Source organism: Berghia stephanieae, chromosome 7 (assembly GCF_034508935.2).
Source record: "Berghia stephanieae isolate SIO BIC M18660-M18661 chromosome 7, UCSD_Bste_1.3, whole genome shotgun sequence".
NCBI classification, from domain to species: Eukaryota; Metazoa; Mollusca; class Gastropoda; order Nudibranchia; family Aeolidiidae; genus Berghia; species Berghia stephanieae.
In genome coordinates this window covers 12,855,125-12,877,701 of record NC_088366.1, presented here as the reverse complement: position 1 = coordinate 12,877,701, position 22,577 = coordinate 12,855,125, and the positions used below count along the sequence as shown (strand labels likewise).

Below are 22,577 nucleotides of genomic sequence, written 5' to 3'. Positions count from 1 at the left end.
AACGGATAAAGGGGGATTGAAGACAATGCAATTGTGACCACCATTGGGAAGTTGTTAAAAGACCCCACTCAGTAAGAGTATGACCTCGCTTTCAGATCGGAAGGTCGTGGGTTCGAGCCTCGCTCGTCCTTGGAAAAGGCTCTTTACTCACATTCACATTCTCTCGCCGTACTCGAAGTGTAAAATGAGTACCTACCTGGCTGTTCAACAGCGTTTCTGTCCGAAAAAAAATTTAGTAATATCGCCTAACAGGCGTCATGTCCCGTCCTAAATTTAAATGTTGCTGTTGGCCAGGGACACCGTGTAAAGCGGTTTGAGCACGTTTAGTAGATATATAAAAGCTCAATTTAAAAATTAAAAAGGTGAAGAAAAAAAGGGATAATCTGTACAAAGTAAATTTATTTACACTGTCATGACATCTTGATATTTACAATAACAGGAATGATATAGACCATAATGTAACAAATTGGATAACTCCAACAATAGATGATGCTGACAATAATGATAACGATGATGGTGTACCGTCACCAATAAATGATGCTGCTGACAATAATGATAACGATGATGGTGTACCGTCTCCAACAATAGATGATGCTGACAATAATGATAACGATGATGGTGTACCTTCTCCAACAATAGATGATGCTGACAATAATGATAACGATGATGGTGTACCGTCTCCAACAATAGATGATGCTGACAATAATGATAACGATGATGGTGTACCTTCTCCAACAATAGATGATGATGATGATGAATATGACATGAAAACAAAATTGCAATTGACAAGACCAACCAACATGACCCATGACGTTACATGACCACTCCACTGTCATCCCTTATTTTACATTTCAGTTTGAAGTCTATGCCACAACTGTTTCACATTTACTCGTCTATTCACATCTGCTCTTCATTTTCCCTTTCTCTTTCTGTCTGTTCATATGTAAAAAAGTTTGGCTGGCGGGAGGTTTATGAAAATATAATGCAAAATAAAATTCTTTCAAATACAACCAGCAATACATAGACACAAAACCCAAAACCCACACATGCACACAAACATATCTACTACATCACATTCATACAAACACACTCATCACTACCAATTGTAAGATGCCATATTGCAAAGGACATAACCAGTCTGTATGTATACTATATAAATAACATTCATCGAGTGAACACAATTAAAATGCATATCTTGTCCGGATATCTTCCAGTTTCTTGGAAACCTGTCAACAGATAAAATAAAAAATGTTTTGTTACATATAACATAAGCTAATTTAAATCAGGCCTAGGGTCAGTACTCACATACTGGAGCCAACATAATAATACTCCAGGTCATTGACCTCACACATTGGAGACAACATAGCAATAACACTTCGGGGTCATTGACCCCTTAGACTATAATATTATGACCTTAACTGCACACACTATAAAATGTGTATTGATTGACTATAGAGAATGATGACAAAATAGACCATAACCCACATTTTTTAAAAAGTTATTTCTTTTAAAAACGAGATTTTTAAAAATTCCCTCTATTGAAAGGCGGAATGCAGAATGTCGGAAGAGACAAATTTAGCGAAATGATTAAGTAAAGCAGAAAGGTAGGAGCCTCTGTAATGGTAGCACGTCTGACAGGTAATAAAGATCTGAGCTTTGTTTTATTTTTAAGAATTTTATAGTGCTTGTGACTACATTTAGGTAATAGCGTTAGTAAAATGGAAGAAAATAGGTTAGCAGAAATAAATTAAAGAAGTACAATGAAAGCAACCAAGAACAAGTAAGACAAAGGGGAATTGGTTCAAATAGGGAGCAGATGTAGATTCCAAGAGCATAACATCAATGTAATGTTCTAGTTTGAGATTACCTAAAAGTCTCATCTAGACATCAGCCCAGGATCCCACTAAGGGGAATAGACACAAATGTTTACAAGATATGTTTGAATAATATTAACATTAAATCGTCCCAATTATTGGGTAGCCTTTATGGTGTAATGGTAGCTTGTCAGGTAATCAGGAGGTCTGAGGTTTGATTCCCAGTCAAGGCGGACTGATTTTTGTTTGTTTCTGTATTGCCTGGCACTGTTTCATACACACCTTTTAAGATTTAATCTTGCTCCCAAGTTTGTCAGATTCAATTGGTAACAGTGCAAGGTGTGTACGTAGTGGAGCATGATAACGACAAATACTCACCTCATTGGCATTTCTATCCTCCAGTTCAACAGCGATTGATTTCTGTTTGGATGTATCCATGGAGTTGAACATCTCACACAGATCACCATCTATCACATTCTGTCAGAAGTGACAAGACAAAAACAACTAATTTAACTGCAGTAGACATGACAAAAACAACTTAATTAACTACAGAGCATCACTAATTTAAATATTCCTCTATGAATATTATAAGTGGATTATTATTGCTAATTTTTTTTTTTTTTTTTTTTTGTTTAATAATAAATCAAGCACAGATGAAACAATTGGATTCAGTAGTCTGATGTCACGCAGCCGGGCAACGGCGGCCATCTTGGTTCTAAACAAAGAAAAGCATTACTTTTTAATCTTCATGCTGGCTAGAACGTTTCATTCCCTTTTCATATGCCTTTTGATCAGAATGTGTAAAAGTCAAAACATGATCAAATTAATGGGTTTTTTTTCTCTAGAAACGTATTTATGCTCGCCGGAGAAATATTTCATACGGGCGTCCGCCATTGTTCCGATAGTTTAGAGCCAGTGTTACTAAGTTACCATGCGTCATTAGGAAGGAAGTGACGTTACGACTATTGAATCGTATTTCTTGTATTGTTACGACCTTCAAATCACCACTATTACTCTTAATGATGTTGGAGAGAGATTTATGATTTTGAAATAATCTATATAAAAAAAAAGCTCTTTGTTGAAAACCTCGTTTGATTAAAAATCTTTAGTCAGCATGATGGTCTCTTTTCCAATTGAGATTAATACGAAAATGTTAGACTATAAATAAAGAGGTTCATTTCAGAAAGAACCCTGTTTGTTAAGTTGATTTTTTTTTATTTGGGGGGGGGGGGGGGTTGGTCGTTGAAATAAAATATCAAATGAAAACGATTTTATTTTCTCTGCTTATTATACTTTGTATTTCACTTTATCTTTAATCACTGCATCAATAAACCTTTGGGTGAAATTGAAGCGGAAGAGAGAAAAAAATGAAAGTTTTGATTCAGTCCTTGACATCTAAATAACAATAATGCACATGTGTAATTCGCAACTTGTAAACAAATTTGTTTGATTTTCCATTTATATGAATTTAAGAGCAACTTCATATTGGCTCTTCTTTATGATTATCCTCTAATAGGAAGGTTATATCCATTTGACACTGGCTCAGTCCAGAATAAGTATTATCCAAACAACTATGATACGATTGCTTAAAGACTGACAAGATTTATTAGGATTTATCAGTTTCTCTGAAAAATCATTTCACAAATCTCAATCTTAAATCCCCAGTCTTAATTGATAATGAAGACATATTTCACCATCAATCTAGAATCAGAGAACTAGAAAGTGAACGAAATGCATTCTCTTAAATAGTGTTCAATGATTACAATGTTTTACTCCTCCTTGTGAACCTGATCATCATTAAATCACAAAAGCTATAACAACTATGTCGTTTCCTTTCTTATAGACTTCTCTCACCTTGACAGGGAAATAGTAAGACCTGTAGCCCAGATGGTCTCTGCCACACAATGAGGGATATTCCTGTCTCATGTACATCTCCAAATGTTGGAAGAAGTCTTGATCCTATAGCAAACAAAAGAAAAATATATAATGCATTAGGAGATTATCATACACAATAGGCAAAAATATAGACTCTCAACATCAGAAATCCAACTTCAAAAGAATGTTGACAAAGTGGTAGTAGATAGTGAAGCCAAGGGAATGGAAGTGAATATCACCAAAACGGAATGCATGGTAATACAGAAAAACCCCGAAAACAACAACACCTGCAATATAACGATTCACGGCGAGCAACTTACCAACGTAGAAAGTTTTAAATACCTAGGTTCAATAGTGACAACAGATGGAAGATGTAACCGAGACATACGAGCAAGAATAACTCAAGCCAAACAGGCCTTCATGGACCTGGGAAACATTTTGAAAAACAAACAGATGTCGTTCGGGATTAGATTCCGAGTCTTGAAGTGCTACGTGTGGCCAATCTTGTTATACGGATGCGAAAGCTGGACTACAAATGCAGAAACACAAAAGAACATTGAAGCTTTTGAAATGTGGTGCTTGAGAAGGATGCAGAGAATATCGTATACTGCACACAAAACGAATGAAGAAGTGCTAAAACAAACATACCAACAAAGGAAACTAATGCCCTTAATAGTGGATCGACAACTATCCTTTTTCGGACACATAGTAAGGAAAGATAAGAATGAATACCTGGCAAGTTGTGGAAAAATACCTGGTAAACGCGCCCGGGGGAGACAAAGAAAAACACTCATAGACCAACTGAAGGGCTTCACCAACCTAACAATCCAAGAGCTGTTTGAAAAAGCAAGAGACAGGGAGGAATGGAGAGAGATAATTCATGCAGTATCCGAAGCCTGGACCAGGCATGGAACCTAGAAGAAGAAGATAGACTCTCAACCCAACGTCTGCCAGTGATCAATTTATAAGATGAAACTGATTATATTTCAAATAAAAATGTCTCCAATCAATTAAAAGATTAGTTTTCACAATCCCAAGTAGTAACACTGGTACAACTCTAAACACCAATCAAGACAAATATTGCCTCCTCCCTAGTAATAAGGATAAGATATGAGTTCAGGTTAAAATAAAAACTTGGGCAATGTCAGATAATAGAGCATCATCAAGATATTCCAGAAACACGGGGAAATTGTCATCATTCATTGCCATCATAAGTAACACAAATTGGTGTTGCTTAACCCATCACATTCTGGATACAACCAATGAAAGCCATATTCCAAATTTTCAAGATGGTAACATCTTTTGCAAAATCTAAAAAGCAACAAAGTTTTATTTACATACATCAGACATAAGACAAAATCCAATCTAGACAGCATTGTTTCAAATGTTTATTGACAGAAAAGGCTTGCCTCGATACCAAGACAGCACATTAAGCAATGTCAGACAATAGAGCATCATCAGAGCAATCCAGAAACACGGGGAAATTGTCATCATTCATTGCCATCATAAGTATCAGTATCACTCCCACAAATTGGTGTTGCTTAACCCACCACAACCCGGATAAAACCACTTTAAACAATATAATAATATGAAAGCCATATTCCAAATTTTCAAGATGGTAACATCTGCAAAATCTCAAAAGCAAAAATGTTTGGTTTTCATTAAACAATAAGACATAATCCATTTAAGACATGTATTGTTTCCAATGTTGATTAAAAGAAAAGGCTTGCCACAGACACCAAGACAGGACATTAACTTTCTCTCCTCTTAACAGCCATTTTCAGGATTTTTCTCCAAATGTCATACATATAACCAACACAAAAATCATTTTCCTTACATTCAAAAGCTATAAGGACACACTATACATAATCCTGTGCAGCAAAACAAGTTTTACAAAACAGCATTAAATTCTTAGAGCTATGACAAAGATTTTTCTTCAAATTTCGTGCTTTACACAACAAATCTGAAAAAGAAAAATGTTCACTGAATCATAACATTGTGCTGACTTTCCTGCAGTTGGTAAGGAAAGGGTTAAGCAATGTCAGACAATAGAGCATCATCAAAGCAATCCAGAAACACGGGGAAATTGTCATCATTCATTGCCATCATAATACACAAACATACACAAACTGGTGTTGAATAACGCACCACATTCTGAATACAGCTACTTTAAACAATAAAATTATATGAAATCATAGTGGCATACTTTTCAGAGCAAAAACAGATCATCCAAGCATGCACAACAATGACGTAAATAATTTTCTTGTATATTTATTACTTATGATGCATTTATTGAGTTAAATAAAGTTCTTACAGACAGCAAAAATTTATTTTAACATTGGACACATCTTATAAAAACGCAAGACATCACTATCATTAAACTCCTTTGAAATAAACTATATGCTAAAATGCACACAGGATGTTAACAAAGACATGAAAGTTGAGGTACTGCATACTAAATCAGAGGGTTTTGTTTTTAAATTTTATTTATTTTTCCATACCTAATGAATGGCTTGTCACTATGTGTGAAAGCCATATCACAAATTTTCAAGACAGACATGTTTTGCAACATCTCAAAAGCAACAAAGTTTGTTATTTTAACCCATCAACCATTAGGCATTATCCAGTTAAAACGTGTATTGTTTCCATTGTTGATTTTTTAAAAAGAGGCTAACCTCAGACACTAGGACAGCATCTAATACAATAAAGCTGCATAGTCATGTCCAATTCTCACATCATACATAATTTGTATTCCAATATATATTGAAATCAACTTAGTCCTGACTTGCCATCCAACAACTGAGTGACTTCTCCCACTCCACAATAAAGCAATTTAACATACAATTTCATCTTAAGAAGCTTAAGGTAAAGAATATAAAAGCAAATTTACTCGTCGTCAATGTCAAATCTTCCAGGATGACTAGGCTAGAGGAGGCCAAAAGGACCGGAATATTCTTGGGGCAAATCAAAACCTGTTCTTATACATAAAATACATTATTCATCCTTTTTGGAATGTGCAAACCCAAATTAATGTCATATCTGCTTACTTTGAACAGAATTTTATATCTAAATGAGCAATTTCAGTCTGAATGGAAAGTTTGGTGGGCTCAGGTGGACTGAAATGAATTTTTCCAGCCCTTTTTTTTTTTTTGTTTGTTTGTTGCTTTAGGTCTCTTCCAACACAATTGAGGTTATATGAGAGACCGCTGAAACAAAAAAAAACAAGCAATCTAACAAAAATAGTACAAATGTAAATCAAAATCATAACCTAAAGATATCATAAGCTAAATTACAAATAACCAAGAACAAACAGGCAGAAGATTTACAGGAAAAAAAATATCCCCTGTCAAAAATACAATCCCAAACCAAAGAAGCAGGATAGGCTAGTAAAGAGAAGAAGAAACGACATCACTATCGGATCGTACACCCATGTGAACATCATAGGGATATGATTCAAGGGTGATGCTCCCATCCAACGACATCACTATCGGATCGTACACCCATGTGAACATCATAGGTATATGATTCAAGGGTGATGCTCCCATCCAACGACATCACTATCGGATCGTACACCCATGTGAACATCATAGGTATATGATTCAAGGGTGATGCTCCCATCCAACGACATCACTATCGGATCGTACACCCATGTGAACATCATAGGTATATAATTCAAGGGTGATGCTCCCATCCAACGACATCACTATCGGATCGTACACCCATGTGAACATCATAGGGATATGATTCAAGGGTGATGCTCCCATCCAACGACATCACTATCGGATCGTACACCCATGTGAACATCATAGGGATATGATTCAAGGGTGATGCTCCCATCCAACGACATCACTATCGGATCGTACACCCATGTGAACATCATAGGTATATGATTCAAGGGTGATGCTCCCATCCAACGACATCACTATCGGATCGTACACACCATGTGAACATCATAGGTATATGATTCAAGGGTGATGCTCCCATCCAACGACATCACTATCGGATCGTACACCCATGTGAACATCACAGGTATATGATTCAAGGGTGATGCTCCCATCCAACGACATCACTATCGGATCGTACACCCATGTGAACATCATAGGTATATGATTCAAGGGTGATGCTCCCATCCAACCACCCACTTCCAGCCCTTTAAATTATTTACAAAGAAGAATTGGTGAAATAGAAATGTTGCCTCTTAAAGCTTGAAATGATCATAAAGTCGAATATATGAATGTTTACAACCAGTCTCAACCACTTGTCCATCACCTGTTTCTATCATGTTTGTCACAGTAAAGATTGTTCACAATTATCTTATTAAATTTTATTTTATTAAGAACTGAATTCATCTCACTCCAGTTATATTTCGGTAGGCTTAGATAAACTTTACCTTCTAATATTAGATCGTCTTTCCTTTTATAGCCTTCCCTCGAATTAATTTCTAATTAGTGAATACTTTTCGTTCTACATTCTGTCACGTAGCCACTTATTATAAAAGCTGATAGGTCTAACATTCGACACTCACTTTCTCTCCACAATCTATGCCGGACGGCCAGTCACTCTATTCCTATATATATATTGTAAGATTTTTATCTTTTGGGACTTTGTAGATATTATATCTACACCATTAAGACGCCGGAGCTTTTAACTTTGATTGTATAATCTTCAAGGATCAAACCCAAGCCCGCTGTACTACACTATAACCCCTTACCAATTGCCTGGAAGTGGAATTTTACGAGTCCAATCCTATTATCAGAGGAATAGATCATCCAAGCCCATCAACTGCCTGGAAACGTAAACTTACGAACCTGACATATTATCATAAGTTACGTAAAATATTCATATCTCTATTTGTAACTGCCACGATCACTGTTTATCTCTTTTAATTAAATTTCATCATTATTTTTATTTCATTGTAAACAAATCGTTAATTGTTTTTCATTTATAGTAACTAGTAAATTCTGGGGCCTCATTCTACATATATCTTTATGCATAGTCGAGTAGCTCTTTACTCACTTGAGACCATGACATTTTGGAGGGGACACATATAAAGAATTGAATTTATTTAGTTACTTATATCTATTTCATCTAACTTTAAAGTTTAAATTATAAAACTCTTAATTGCCTCACTTGATCATATTTTAATTGAACTCCCTATTTACAGGATTAATTTTTTTTTCTTTTTCATTTCTTCATTTAAATGGAATAGCAATTTATCCATTCATTCTTTCATTCAAATTGAATAGCATTTTATTGATTCATTCCTTCATTCATTTATTCATTTATAAATTATTCATTCATTCATTGTTCATTCATTTATTCATTCATTCATTCATTCATTCATCCATTCATTCGTTTATTCACTCATTTATCCATTCATTCATACATTTATTCCTCCCTTCATTCTTTCATTCATACATTATCCATTCATTCATTCATCTATTCACTCAGTTTTTCATTCATTCATTCATTCCTTGTCCACTTTGTTATTACATCACTCATTTCATTTTGTTGTTTGCCTTATTCATGAATTGTTTTCAATATGTTTACATTCCATAACGATTCATTCACCTGTCATCCAATCACTCAGTGTTGTGAACACATTTTGTAACTATTGTAAATCTTACGATATTTTATTGTTTTGTATTTCAGACATCACTGTTAAACACTCTTCAATGCCTAATTACAATTGTTGAACAACCATTGAACAAGAGAGAGGTCCCAGCCACGAACTGAGTTGGTAAATATATCCATTATTCTCTTTTACATGAGTTGGGCATCACATAGTAACTATAGACATCGTGATTTGTTTTGCATAGTGATTTGTTTTAAATGCATTTTTGGCATATTACTGTTACCGAAAACCACTTATATATTATGTTCTGAAAAGTGAGTCTTTAAAAACTAAATAATAATAAAAGGAGTCTACTAGCCGTCGTGTTATATTTAGTGATAGATAACTTGGGATTATTTTGGCATCCTATTATTGTTATCACACTCTAGTATATTAGCGTCATTGCGAATAATTGTACACAAACTAACGACGAGTCACACACATTGGTGATACATTTTTCGTAGTAACATAGTTTAGAGTACACGCGATTGACACATTGTTATTGACACAAGTCATAATAACTCCGCATTGTATTGACACATTGCTTTATAAGATATAACGATAAAAGGCATCAAATTCAACATACATAATAAGTTGAAATAAGAGAGAGAGATTTCTAAAAATAGAACAGTTCATTCCAGTAAGTGTAAATAAATAAAACAGTCAGTAACAGTATCCTGTCAATATAATATATATAAAATATCGTAACTAATTTATTGCAACATGGAAGCATATAAAAGATACTTAAGTCTCGCAAAGGACTTAGAAATACCCCAGGAAAGAATATTTTCATGGTGCGAAGAGAAAGTAAAAGAAGAAAAAGAACATGAAGAAAGAATTCGTAGAGAAGAAAATGAAGAAAGAATTCGTAGAGAAGAAAATGAAGAAAGAATTCGTAGAGAAGAAAATGAAGAAAGAATTCGTAGAGAAGAAAAAGAACACGAAGAAAGAATACGTAGAGAAGAACGAGAAGAAAGAGTCCAAGAAAGGGAACTAAAAAGACAAATAGCATTAGCAGAAGAAGAAACCAAAAGGACCCAAATGATGCTGGAAATTGAAAAAACAAAAACCGGTCATGAAAAAAAACATAATAATAGTGATGAATTTTTCGTGAAACTTCCACGCATGCCAACATACGATGAACGATCAGACTGTTTAGAATCCTTCTTACACCGATTCGAAGTTCAGGCTAAAGGTTATCGTTGGCCAGAAAGCAAATGGGCCACAGCCTTGATTAACTGCTTATCTGGAGAACCGCTAAAAGTTTTCTATACCTTAACAACTGAAGATGCAGATGACTATGGAAAAATTAAAGACGCTCTACTAAAAAGATTTAGATTAACGGAAGATGGTTACCAGGAAAGGTTTCACACTGCAAAACCGGAAAGTGGAGAAGACTTTAATACATTCGTGAACCGAATTACTCAATTTCTAAATCGGTGGCTTGAGTTGGCAAACCTAAAACAAGACGACTTTGCAGGCCTTTACTATCTCACGCTGAAGAATCGAATCTATCAAGCTTGCAACCCAGATTTAGTCGCATTCTTTAAAGAGAGAAAGCCAGAAAACTTGGACAAATTAAAAATCTACGCAGAAAACTTTAACAGCGCACATCCATTGACACCCCTTAGCAGAACATTGAAGGAACCATACTACGCTGCCGCTGCTCAGAGTCCAGGTACACCTAAAGTTCAGTACTCAAATAGAACGAGCCGATCAATCACTCGGAACACGCAAGTGAAACAGGAGGATCATAGTAACAAACCATGGAACAAACAGTTCAATAGAGACCATAGCCGACCCTATCAAAACAAAACAAGAAATAGCACTGACAATAATACTGAGTATAAGAAAACCAACAAACCTATAATTAAATGTCAATATTGTGGAATGAAAGGCCACACAGCAGACAAATGTTACAAAATCGTGGGATATCCAAAAGAAACTGCAAATGCATCACTCCAAACAGGTGTAAACAATCAGACACGAGTAATGTCAGGAGAAAATATAAATGTGTATTGCGTGAAAGGTATGTCACTTTTAACACAAACTCACAAATCAGGATCGCTATTTTTTTGTGAAGGCAAAGCTAATGGAACTGATTGCAAAATATTGAGAGACACAGGATGCAGTACAGTAGGAATAAAAGCATCTTTGATCAATGACGAAGACAAAACTGGAAAAACGGTACAATGCATCACATTCAGTGGCACAGTCGAAACCTTTGAAACAGCTAATGTGTACATAGAAACCCCATACTATACAGGAATAGTGGAATGCTGTATACTTCCCAACCCCGTCGCTGATGTTATTGTTGGCAATATAAAAGGTCTTAAAGACAACCCAACAGATGTAAAAGAATGGTCATTAACCCAAGAAACAGCTTGTCTAGCAGAAACAAGAAAGATGACTAAGACAACAGAGAAGCCAATGACTATTTCTCTTGAACCACAACAATTTGACAGGAACACGTTCATTGAAGAACAGAAAAAGGACCCGACTTTAACATCATATTTCAATATCGCAAACAAAGGGACGAAATCAAAAGTTGAATACATCATTGAAAAAGATATTCTGTTCAGGTTACATAGGAAAAGAAACAAAATAGCTAAACAACTGGTCACGCCGAGTATTTACAGAAACAAAATCCTTGGAATAGCGCACGATTCAATAACTTCTGGACATCTTGGGAGCTCTTCCACATTGAAGAGAATATCCGAGAATTTCACATGGCCTGGAATTACTAAAGACGTCCGAGAATATGTGAAATCGTGTGACACATGCCAAAGAAGAGTCGCAAAAGGCAGAATACCGAGATTGCCATTAGAGACAACCCCAGTTATTGAAAAAGTTTTTCAAAAAGTTGCAATTGACATTATAGGCCCTTTAACAAAATCAGATAGAAACCATACACACATACTAACACTAGTCGATTACGCAACCAGGTGGCCAGAAGCGATAGCATTGAAATCAACTACATCGGATCACATAGCTGAAGCATTGATGACAATTTTTACTAGAATAGGCATACCAAATGAGATACTGTCGGACAATGGACCCCAATTCACATCACATATTATGCATGAAACCATGAAACTCATGGGAATCCAACACTCATTCACAACTCCCTACCACCCCCAAGCAAATGGTCTTTGTGAAAGATTTAATGGCACTCTAAAGAATATGTTAAGAAAAGTGTCAGCAGAAAAACCAGATGATTGGGACAGATACTTACCAGCAATCCTATTTGCATATAGAGAAATACCCCAAGAATCTACAGGCTACTCCCCATTTGAGTTGATGTATGGACGATCACCTCGCGGCCCGATCAATATAGTAGCCGACATTTGTAAAGGGAATGAGGAGGACAATAACGAAATTATGTTTGCTTACGAATATGTAAGAAACCTGAAAGACAGAATAGAGGATACATGTAAGCTAGCACAGGAATCCGTCACTAAAAAAGCAGAGAAATACAAGGAATACTCTGATCGCAAAAGCAAATCAAGAAAATTTGAGATTGGTGACAAAGTACTAATACTCTTACCCGATGACTCGAGTAAACTTTTAGCTACATGGAAAGGACCATTCAAAATAACAGCAGTAAAATCTAATGTTAATTACGAGATTAAAATCAACAACACAAAGACATTCCATGCAAATATGCTAAAAAAATATTTTGATAGAGACACAGTGTCGCAACCTATGTTTACTAATATCGAAGCTTCAAATGCAGGATTAATCATACCATTGGTCATGGGACACAGACACCCGAGACAGAAAAACAAACAAAAATCGCACAATTGCAACCACCTAAGACAAAAAAAGAAGTACGCAAAGTACTTGGGCTCCTAAATTTTTACAGGAAATACATTTACAACTTCGCGCACATTGCGACACCGCTAACAAATCTGACAAAGAATGGGTCACCGAACAAAATTGTTTGGACAGAAGCGTGTCAGAATAGCTTTAACCAATTAAAGGCATTACTCTGTTCAGAACCAATTCTTAAATTACTCGACATGTCAAAAGAATTTGTTGTAAGAACTGACGCGTCTGATAAGGGCATCGCAGGTGTACTATTACAGGAACATGAGGGAACTCTAATGCCTTGCTTATATGCAAGCAGAAAATTATTGGACAGAGAATCACGATACTCTGTAATAGAGCGTGAAGGACTGGCCATCGTCTTTGCTTTAAAGACATTCAGCAGATATCTACTGCTAAAAGAGTTTGTGGTCGAAACGGACCATAAACCACTCACGTACATAAGAAATAACAAAATGAATAATAGTAGAGTACTAAGGTGGAGTCTATTTTTGCAAAATTACACTTTCAGTATCTCTCACATACCAGGCTGTGAAAATATTCACGCCGACCTACTTTCTCGATTAGTATAAACACGTGAGAAGGGTATAACTTAACCTCCCATGCATACTGTTAGTTACCTCGCAAACTATGCCAAATCAGAACGCACAATTTCGATAATTTTATTTGTAAACATGATGACCCAACTTAATGTAACATTGAGTATTGTTTGGATATATATACCATACCCATTCATGATTTGGGAAATCTTCTCTTTATCTATTATTGTTATGAATTTTCACTCATTTATGATTAATAATTGAAATGTCAATATTTCATTTACATTTTCATTCATTTCATTTAGTAAATTACCTTCATATCATCGACTTTAATCATGCTTCATTGCCATCATTATTGTTTATCACAATGATTTGTAATCACATTGCCATCATATTGTTTATCACAATGATTTGTAATCACATTGCCATTATGTTGTTCATCACAATGATTTGTAATCACAATCTTTCATTGTTATTGTCACCCATTCATATACCTACGTTAATATAAACATTTCCATGTCTAGTTAATAAATAATTTAATTGTAGCACAAATCATAACAATGGATTAATGCTAGAGTATCATGATAGTAAATTTACTTCCGTTTGTAAAATCTATCTTTCCCATAATGGTTAAAGAGTATATTTTAAACGTGGGTGGGGGGTGTCACAGTAAAGATTGTTCACAATTATCTTATTAAATTTTATTTTATTAAGAACTGAATTCATCTCACTCCAGTTATATTTCGGTAGGTTTAGATAAACTTTACCTTCTAATATTAGATCGTCTTTCCTTTTATAGCCTTCCCTCGAATTAATTTCTAATTAGTGAATACTTTTCGTTCTACATTCTGTCACGTAGCCACTTATTATAAAAGCTGATAGGTCTAACATTCGACACTCACTCTCTCTCCACAATCTATGCCGGACGGCCAGTCACTCTATTCCTATATATATATTGTAAGATTTTTATCTTTTGGGACTTTGTAGATATTATATCTACACCATTAAGACGCCGGAGCTTTTAACTTTGATTGTATAATCTTCAAGGATCAAACCCAAGCCCGCTGTACTACACTATAACCCCTTACCAATTGCCTGGAAGTGGAATTTTACGAGTCCAATCCTATTATCAGAGGAATAGATCATCCAAGCCCATCAACTGCCTGGAAACGTAAACTTACGAACCTGACATATTATCATAAGTTACGTAAAATATTCATATCTCTATTTGTAACTGCCACGATCACTGTTTATCTCTTTTAATTAAATTTCATCATTATTTTTATTTCATTGTAAACAAATCGTTAATTGTTTTTCATTTATAGTAACTAGTAAATTCTGGGGCCTCATTCTACATATATCTTTATGCATAGTCGAGTAGCTCTTTACTCACTTGAGACCATGACAATGTTACACTTGTTATATGCGTCAAATTCATGATTTATTCACATTGTTGATAAAAGGGAAACCCAAAACATCCACTTTATTTTGTCTTTGTTGATTACGGCAAACTAAAACTTTTTTTTTCCCAAATGAAACAATTGTAATGCCTGACTTAAAAATGGGACTGTCCAAGAGGCAGGTGTTTCTACCTTATATATCATCCTTATATATTTATCCTTCGCTTGATCAATAATCCTTTTATTTTCTGAATATATCTCACATTTGTAAATGAAAAGAGAATGAAGTACAAAGTCAGAACTTGGAATCATCTTAGGGTCAGAAACACGGACCAAGTTGTCATCATACTTTGTGAAATACATCCAAAATTCTCTACCCCATTGTTGATCAACTTCAGACCATCACATCATTAATAATTACTTCAAAAGAAAACAAAAATCAAGTCCCTTGATTCATCCTATTATTTCCACACACTCTCTCGTTTGATCCCAATATGAAAAATGTTCGTGAATGACACAACAGGTTAAAAGTGCATGAGAAGAAAAAAAACTAGTAAAGGGATTTTTGGAGTATTCATTCTTTCTTCCATTTTTCTTTCTAATAGTGTGGACTCTGGCCGTGAATCAACAATATTTCATTCTAACATTCATCTTGCACTCGTGCCAATTTCCTTCTACATACCTCATGAGAAGTGAATGGCACCAACATCCCCACACTACCAGACAGAGTGGTATACACCAAGGACTCAGATCCTCCAGGAATCAGGGTGGCTTTCTGTAAGGATGTCACCACTTCACCTAGGTGGAAGTTACTGATCACATCAGCCTGAAAAATTCAAGAAGATAATCAAAATAAATGTCAACTACAACCAACTACCAATATCACCACTATAACCACCATCAATAAATACTTTAGTTACTTGTTGAGGATCAGATAGTGAAGGGTGTAATCACATTGAAACATCAGGTGAAACATGGAAAAAGCCATCATCTCCTCAGGTCCTACATTCATCACACTACTATAACAGCTACAGGACAACGACAAGACACTTACCTTCTGGGAAGCTCCATTGAGAACACCTCTGTCCCACAATGCCTTGTTCCCTGTTGGATCTTCGTCCACGTCATCACTCACTTCTGACGGAAGGCGAATCTGCGGAGGACAACAACTTTCTAAATGTCTACATCCCGGACAATTTCATGTATCACTCAGGTCCAACAAGAAACCCATACAACTTGTTCATTTCACATATCATTTTAAGTGACACTTAATCACTTTAATGATATATAAAATATATATTTTATGCTATATATTTTGCATTTTATAAAACTACTTTTTTGGGGATAAATTATGATTCTAACATCTAAATGATAGTCTGTGAAATCCTTCATTACAAACAAGGCACTGTGTATATACTTTTTTGCTGATATGATAGTATGCGACACTTGTTGCTTATGATAATGTGTGAAATCAACTAACTGCACTTAGTTTCCAGTTAGGCTTTCTGGATCAACTTTCTCAAATGTCCTGATGGCATATTTTAGACCGATATTGTCTGGAAAGGAACTCAGTTTTGAAGAACATAAGCTGTCCTGCATTCTAAAAAGATTCCTGTATACATTCTTTAAAATATATTATCTTTTAGTACAAGCGGTCTTATAGGATAAAAAATGGAGTCTATGTAACTTTGTCTAAATCTTTTTAGAATGCAAGATAGCTCATTTGTCCTTCAAAACTGACAAACTCATGTTACTTTTCCAGAAAATGTCAGTCTAAAATATACAAAACAACACTGCAACCACAGCAATCCGTCCTGATTTATATAATTTTCTCTTTCAGGCATACGTCTTCACAACAGAAAACTCACCTCCACTCAATTTGATTATCAGGCATATATCTTTACAAGAGAAAAACAACAGCAAATGCTAAATGTATCAAACCTGGCTTGGAATAATATTGTATTACTTTCTTGAATAGGGGGATCCCGATAGCTCAGTTGGTAGAGCACTCACTTCATAATCAAAGGGAAGGAGATTGATCTCAGGTGCAGTCGAGATTTTTTTCTGACCCCCCTGTCCACCCAGCATGGATTGGGTAGCTGGGTCTGTTAAATCTGGTGGAAAGTTCTGTGCAAAAGACTATCATCCTATCTTAAGGGTAGCAAGCAATTGTTATTTTTCGTTTCACGCTATGGAAACCACGATAAACTCCGGCTCCATGGGCCTAATGTCTCTGAAGGACTACTTTTTCTTCTTTAATGGCAGCAACCAGTATTGATATTCAGAAACAGCGTTCTCCAATCCATCTTATATTTCCACTAGTCAAATACAGAGCAATCCTCAAAATAGAGTTTATGACCTAACAATAAAGAGGACAGGGGGAAAAAATGTGTGAGGTCTGTGCATTATCCTTAACTTTAACAGAGATATACCAATCATTCATCCACTCACCACAGCGATATTTCCAAACTTGTCAGCCCCGACTACTGTGTTGTAATCCAAGAAGCAAGAGCTTGTCACCCATCGGGGATTGGTGTCATCACAGAATACAATCAACTGATTTTCTGGACGTTTGTAACGCAGGAAGTGAAAACTCTCTTGAACGTCTCCCACCACCACTCGATTACCCAAGGCATGGATGGTTACCACCATGTTTGGAATGTGCTGTGGTAAAAAAAAAGACATGAAAATTAGGAATATGGTAAGACAAAACTTTAATCTATCAACAATCAAAGCCATCATGGACTTCAACATACGTGCTTTGAGAAGCACTGAAATAAATCTTTATTTTTCTTAGAAAGAAACAGTGTTACTGAAATTTACAAATAATGGATAGGTAACTGTTATCTATATAAATATCATTCGTCTGATAGAATTATTTGTAAGAGGGGGAAAAATGTGAATGACATTAACAAACAGTGGATAGGTGATTGTGAAGTATTAAAAAAATTGTAAATGAAAATTACAAATGGTGGATAAGTTATATTTTATCTATAAATAAAGGTGTTATCTAGAAATTTTGTACATAAATGATACAGTGCAAAGCAGACATAACATAACAGAGAGATTCATTATGTGTTTTCCCGCTACTCTTTTTGACAGTGCACCATACAGTGTAAATATTCTCATGATTTTTATCTTAAATTTGGCCTGCACTCCATATTTTTACCCTAACAGGCTTCTGCAAAGGGATGATATAGCCAAGGAAACCCACCTTATTTTCACATTTCCTCAACAATTTCTTTTTGCCCAAGTCGTAGATCCTCAGGAATTTTCCCACCCCAATGAGAACTCTCCCTTGGAATGGCGTTATAGCACCAGGGACATCCTCAACTGGAGTCTTGTGGAGCAACTCTAATTTGTTACCTCCCTCTGTCACCTGTAATTATTATCAATGGGTAACCATCAAGTTGTAGAAGTGGCAGGAGTCAGCACTGTCCTATGATAATAAATGCCATTCATAACAATCTACTGTCCTTATGATAATAAATGCCATTCATAACAATCTACTGTCCTATGATAATAAATGCCATTCATAACAATCTACTGTCCTTATGATAATAAATGCCATTCATAACAATCTACTGTCCTTATGATAATAAATGCCATTCATAACAATCTACTGTCCTTATGATAATAAATGCCATTCATAACAATCTACTGTCCTTATGATAATAAATGCCATTCATAACAATCTACTGTCCTTATGATAATAAATGCATTCATAACAATCTACTGTCCTTATGATAATAAATGCCATTCATAACAATCTACTGTCCTTATGATAATAAATGCCATTCATAACAATCTACTGTCCTTATGATAATAAATGCCATTCATAACAATCTACTGTCCTTATGATAATAAATGCCATTCATAACAATCTACTGTCCTTATGATAATAAATGCCATTCATAACAATCTACTGTCCTTATGATAATAAATGCCATTCATAACAATCTACTGTCCTTATGATAATAAATGCCATTCATAACAATCTACTGTCCTTATGATAATAAATGCCATTCATAACAATCTACTGTCCTTATGATAATAAATGCCATTCATAACAATCTACTGTCCTTATGATAATAAATGCCATTCATAACAATCTACTGTCCTTATGATAATAAATGCCATTCATAACAATCTACTGTCCTTATGATAATAAATGCCATTCATAACAATCTACTGTCCTTATGATAATAAATGCCATTCATAACAATCTACTGTCCTTATGATAATAAATGCCATTCATAACAATCTAAAGATACTGGAATGAATATTTCATTTTGTTTGCTCAATGGATGATATTCCTTTACAATAATCTACAAATACATAAGAAAGCAAAACTATCAAGTAGGCTTAAATTAATTTTTTAAAAATAAATAATTGGAATAAACGACTTATGACCAGCCCATTGAGACACAGATCTTGTAAAAAAAAAAAAAAAAAAAAACGTCTGGCAAAGAGATGAAAACTTGAAAAGGCGTTTTCTTTGATTCTACAGATAATATGGTGAAAATTGGATAATACACCATCGGTGAATGAATATAAAGTCTAATTGACTCTATATTTTATCAACACAAGTGTCTCCTCTTTCCTTATTTAGTCGGGGGGGGGGGGGGGGGGGGGGGGGGGGGGGGGTATGTTTTTGTTGATGAGTTCAAATCATTCCCCATTAGATATTTTGCTGTTGTTCTTTTTGTTTTTAGAACTGTGATAATAATTGTTGAATAATTTTACAGTCTACAATTTCAGGCTGTATGACTTAATAAAAAGCCCAATGTCAGACAATAATGGAGTCATCAAAATATTCCAGAAACACGGGGAAATTGTCATCATCCAATGGACAGGACAAAGTGGAGAAAAATTCAACAACTCTATAGTTCTGACCGTCTACACATGGCAGTCACAAATGCATACAGTCTAAAAGTAAAAAACTAAAACTCCAACAACACATGTGGCCATACAGATCATGACCAATCTGAAAATATTTTTTATCAATACCAACGGGATGTAGTCATCACACAAACACAAATGTTTTCTTTGTTTTTAGGACTTTGCGTGCATGCATCAGTATAAGATAATTTCAGCATCAGTTCAAAGGAAGTGATAGGATAGAGTAGATTCCACAAGCAATGAATTCCAACCAAAGACAAAGGATTTCAGCCAAGAGAAAAACACTAAATGGTTACAATGAAAACATACACATATATATATGTCTAATGCAAACTCAGATTCCATTCCCTTCGAGCTCACTACCGATTCTTATCGATATTCTATTATTTTCACGTTAAAAAAATATAATCCCAACGTAATGATAAAAAGAAAAAAAAGAAAAAATGTCAAAAAAGACTTTATTCCTATGGTCTTGTCTCAGGAGGTAAGCTGAATTGATTGGTTTCACGGAACTCAATGCGCTGCGGGTTTCTCATCACTGACAGGACTTCTCTTTTTTTTTTATATAAAAAGAATAAATTTATTACAAATGGAGTAAAGAAAATAGAAAAGAAAGTAAACTTGATATAATAAACAAAATTGTATTTCAAAAGACAAAAAACAACAAAAATACCAGTGTACAAATGCCATGAAATGTGACAAACACCCATTGTTTTATTTTCTATTTTTTTCTTTTAAGCAATGCTTATGACCGAATAATACATCATGCACATTTGAGGGCAAGTATTATGTAAAAAGAAAGAAATTTACTGAGTGCCAAAATCTATGCCACAACCCTTGAGCAATCTTACGGGAAGGAATGTTGATCTCTAAAAATGTATACAAAAAGTCATTGGTTGACCATAAACAAACCTGAAAGGTCCACAGTTCCCCACCAGCCACTGATTTTGGATTTAGCACCATGTCCTTGGCAATCCCCACAATGAGAAAACTGTCCGTATCCGGTCGGTTGGCAAACTTGACCAATGCAATACTGTAAGCGGCCTCATTCTGGTCAAGGGCAACTTTTTCCACATTTTCCCCTGTGATAGGATTGATGATGCGTAGCACAGAAGCCCACATTCCAAGGCCTGCCTTGGCGGCTCCAAACACGGTTTCGGGACCTTCCTCATTTAAAAACTGGGCAGCCATTTCAGCAGCCAGCTCCCGCTCATCCTCATCAGCAGCTTCTATCAATTCCTATGACAAATATACATAGAAATATTTGTGAAATTTTTTGTCCAAAAAAAAAAAAAACATATAATTTAAAAATTTGATGCAGACATGTATTCTTGATACAATTTAAACCCCCTATGAGTATAATTTATAACAATTCAATAAGAATGTTTATTCCATTTTAAGGGAAAGGGGGGAGGGGGCCACACTTCAATATGGCCGAAAGTTCCAACAATAAAACAATTTTATGGCCATTTCAACAAATATGACTTTTATTTCAGTTGCAGTTATTGTAATAACTTTGTATCAGACAGAATAAAGCCTGATAAAAAAAATGTTAAGAAGAAAAGACTTCCCACTCCAAAGGCAAATAAATTACCAGTGAGCCATTCAATTATCCAGAGGATATCTATAAATGATATACTTTTGTTTGATCAAAGACAGCAACAGCCAACCATACCTCAGCCATATGTTGTTTCCGTAGTTGTTTGGTCTCCTCTGTATAAGAATTGTGATCTGTTTCTATGATGATGAGATTGTTAGACTCTGGGTGAATGACAAATTTGCGAGGTGTATACTGCAACGGCCAAGCCACTTGATTGAAGACAGCACCAAGTTTCTCTAAGGCCAAAATTCTGAGAAGAAAATGTTTCCGATATGAATGGTTCAATCATTCTCAAACTATTATTATTTCAGAATAACAAAATTAATCATCTCTGTCAAAAAAATTATAATTCAAAATGGAAAGAATGATGTCATCATTGTCATTATTTCCACAGAATTTATTCCGTTTTACATCAGACTTGTACTCTATGAAATAGAAATTCATTTCCATATGAATATGATTTCTGAGTCAAGAGCTGTATGAAGAAAAAGTAACATCTCTACATACTTCAACCTGAAATTAAATCTTGACAGTTTCAACAAAAGACAAAAACTATTGCAGAATAGAAGCCCATATTTTTTTAAGCTGCACCATAGTAACTTATTTCTTGATGAAAGTAGCTAGGTTTGCAACTATAACCAAATAAATATTAGGAAAAAATTGCAAGTCCTGTCAGGGATGCCACTTGAGCCAACTTAAATTTCATGAACTTTTTGCTGAGAACTCCCTGTTGCTGGTCAGATACATTTATTTTTGGGGTGAAGGGGAGGGGGGAGTTATCAAATAGCAGCCACCGCAAACCAATAAAATCTATTTAAAAGATTAATCTTGTAATACGACAGTAATCTAGATACTGAAAATTGACAGTTAGGTATAAATAATAAAATTTCAATGAAACCTATTTTATTTATAAAGAAGAATTAGTAAAGTTCCATAAATTATGCATGTTTCAATATTTTTTTTTCATTCGAACCGTCGTCAAATGAAGTTCAATTTTCAGAATGT

General features: G+C 35.0%; 1 protein-coding gene and 1 non-coding gene across 3 annotated transcripts in view; both read right to left on the bottom strand.

Annotated features, from left to right (window-relative positions):
• Positions 1-379: 379 nt before the first annotated feature.
• Positions 380-22,577, bottom strand: part of LOC144976695 (splicing factor 3B subunit 3-like) — a 47,684-nt gene continuing 25,486 nt past the window's right edge. For both annotated transcript variants that reach the window (XM_078921041.1, XM_078921042.1), the window contains exons 19-27: positions 21,648-21,822; positions 20,885-21,211; positions 18,285-18,449; positions 17,522-17,734; positions 16,125-16,223; positions 15,753-15,896; positions 3,669-3,773; positions 2,193-2,291; positions 380-1,226 (exon numbers count right to left, since the gene is read on the bottom strand). In XM_078921041.1, the coding sequence (XP_078777167.1) occupies positions 1,182-1,226; positions 2,193-2,291; positions 3,669-3,773; positions 15,753-15,896; positions 16,125-16,223; positions 17,522-17,734; positions 18,285-18,449; positions 20,885-21,211; positions 21,648-21,822 (1,372 nt within the window). In that variant the 3' untranslated portion in view covers positions 380-1,181. The remainder of the gene's footprint in view (positions 1,227-2,192; positions 2,292-3,668; positions 3,774-15,752; positions 15,897-16,124; positions 16,224-17,521; positions 17,735-18,284; positions 18,450-20,884; positions 21,212-21,647; positions 21,823-22,577) is intronic.
• On the bottom strand, positions 15,362-15,422 carry LOC144977703 (small nucleolar RNA SNORD18). Its single transcript, XR_013646388.1, has one exon. It is a non-coding gene; the product is annotated as a small nucleolar RNA SNORD18 (small nucleolar RNA).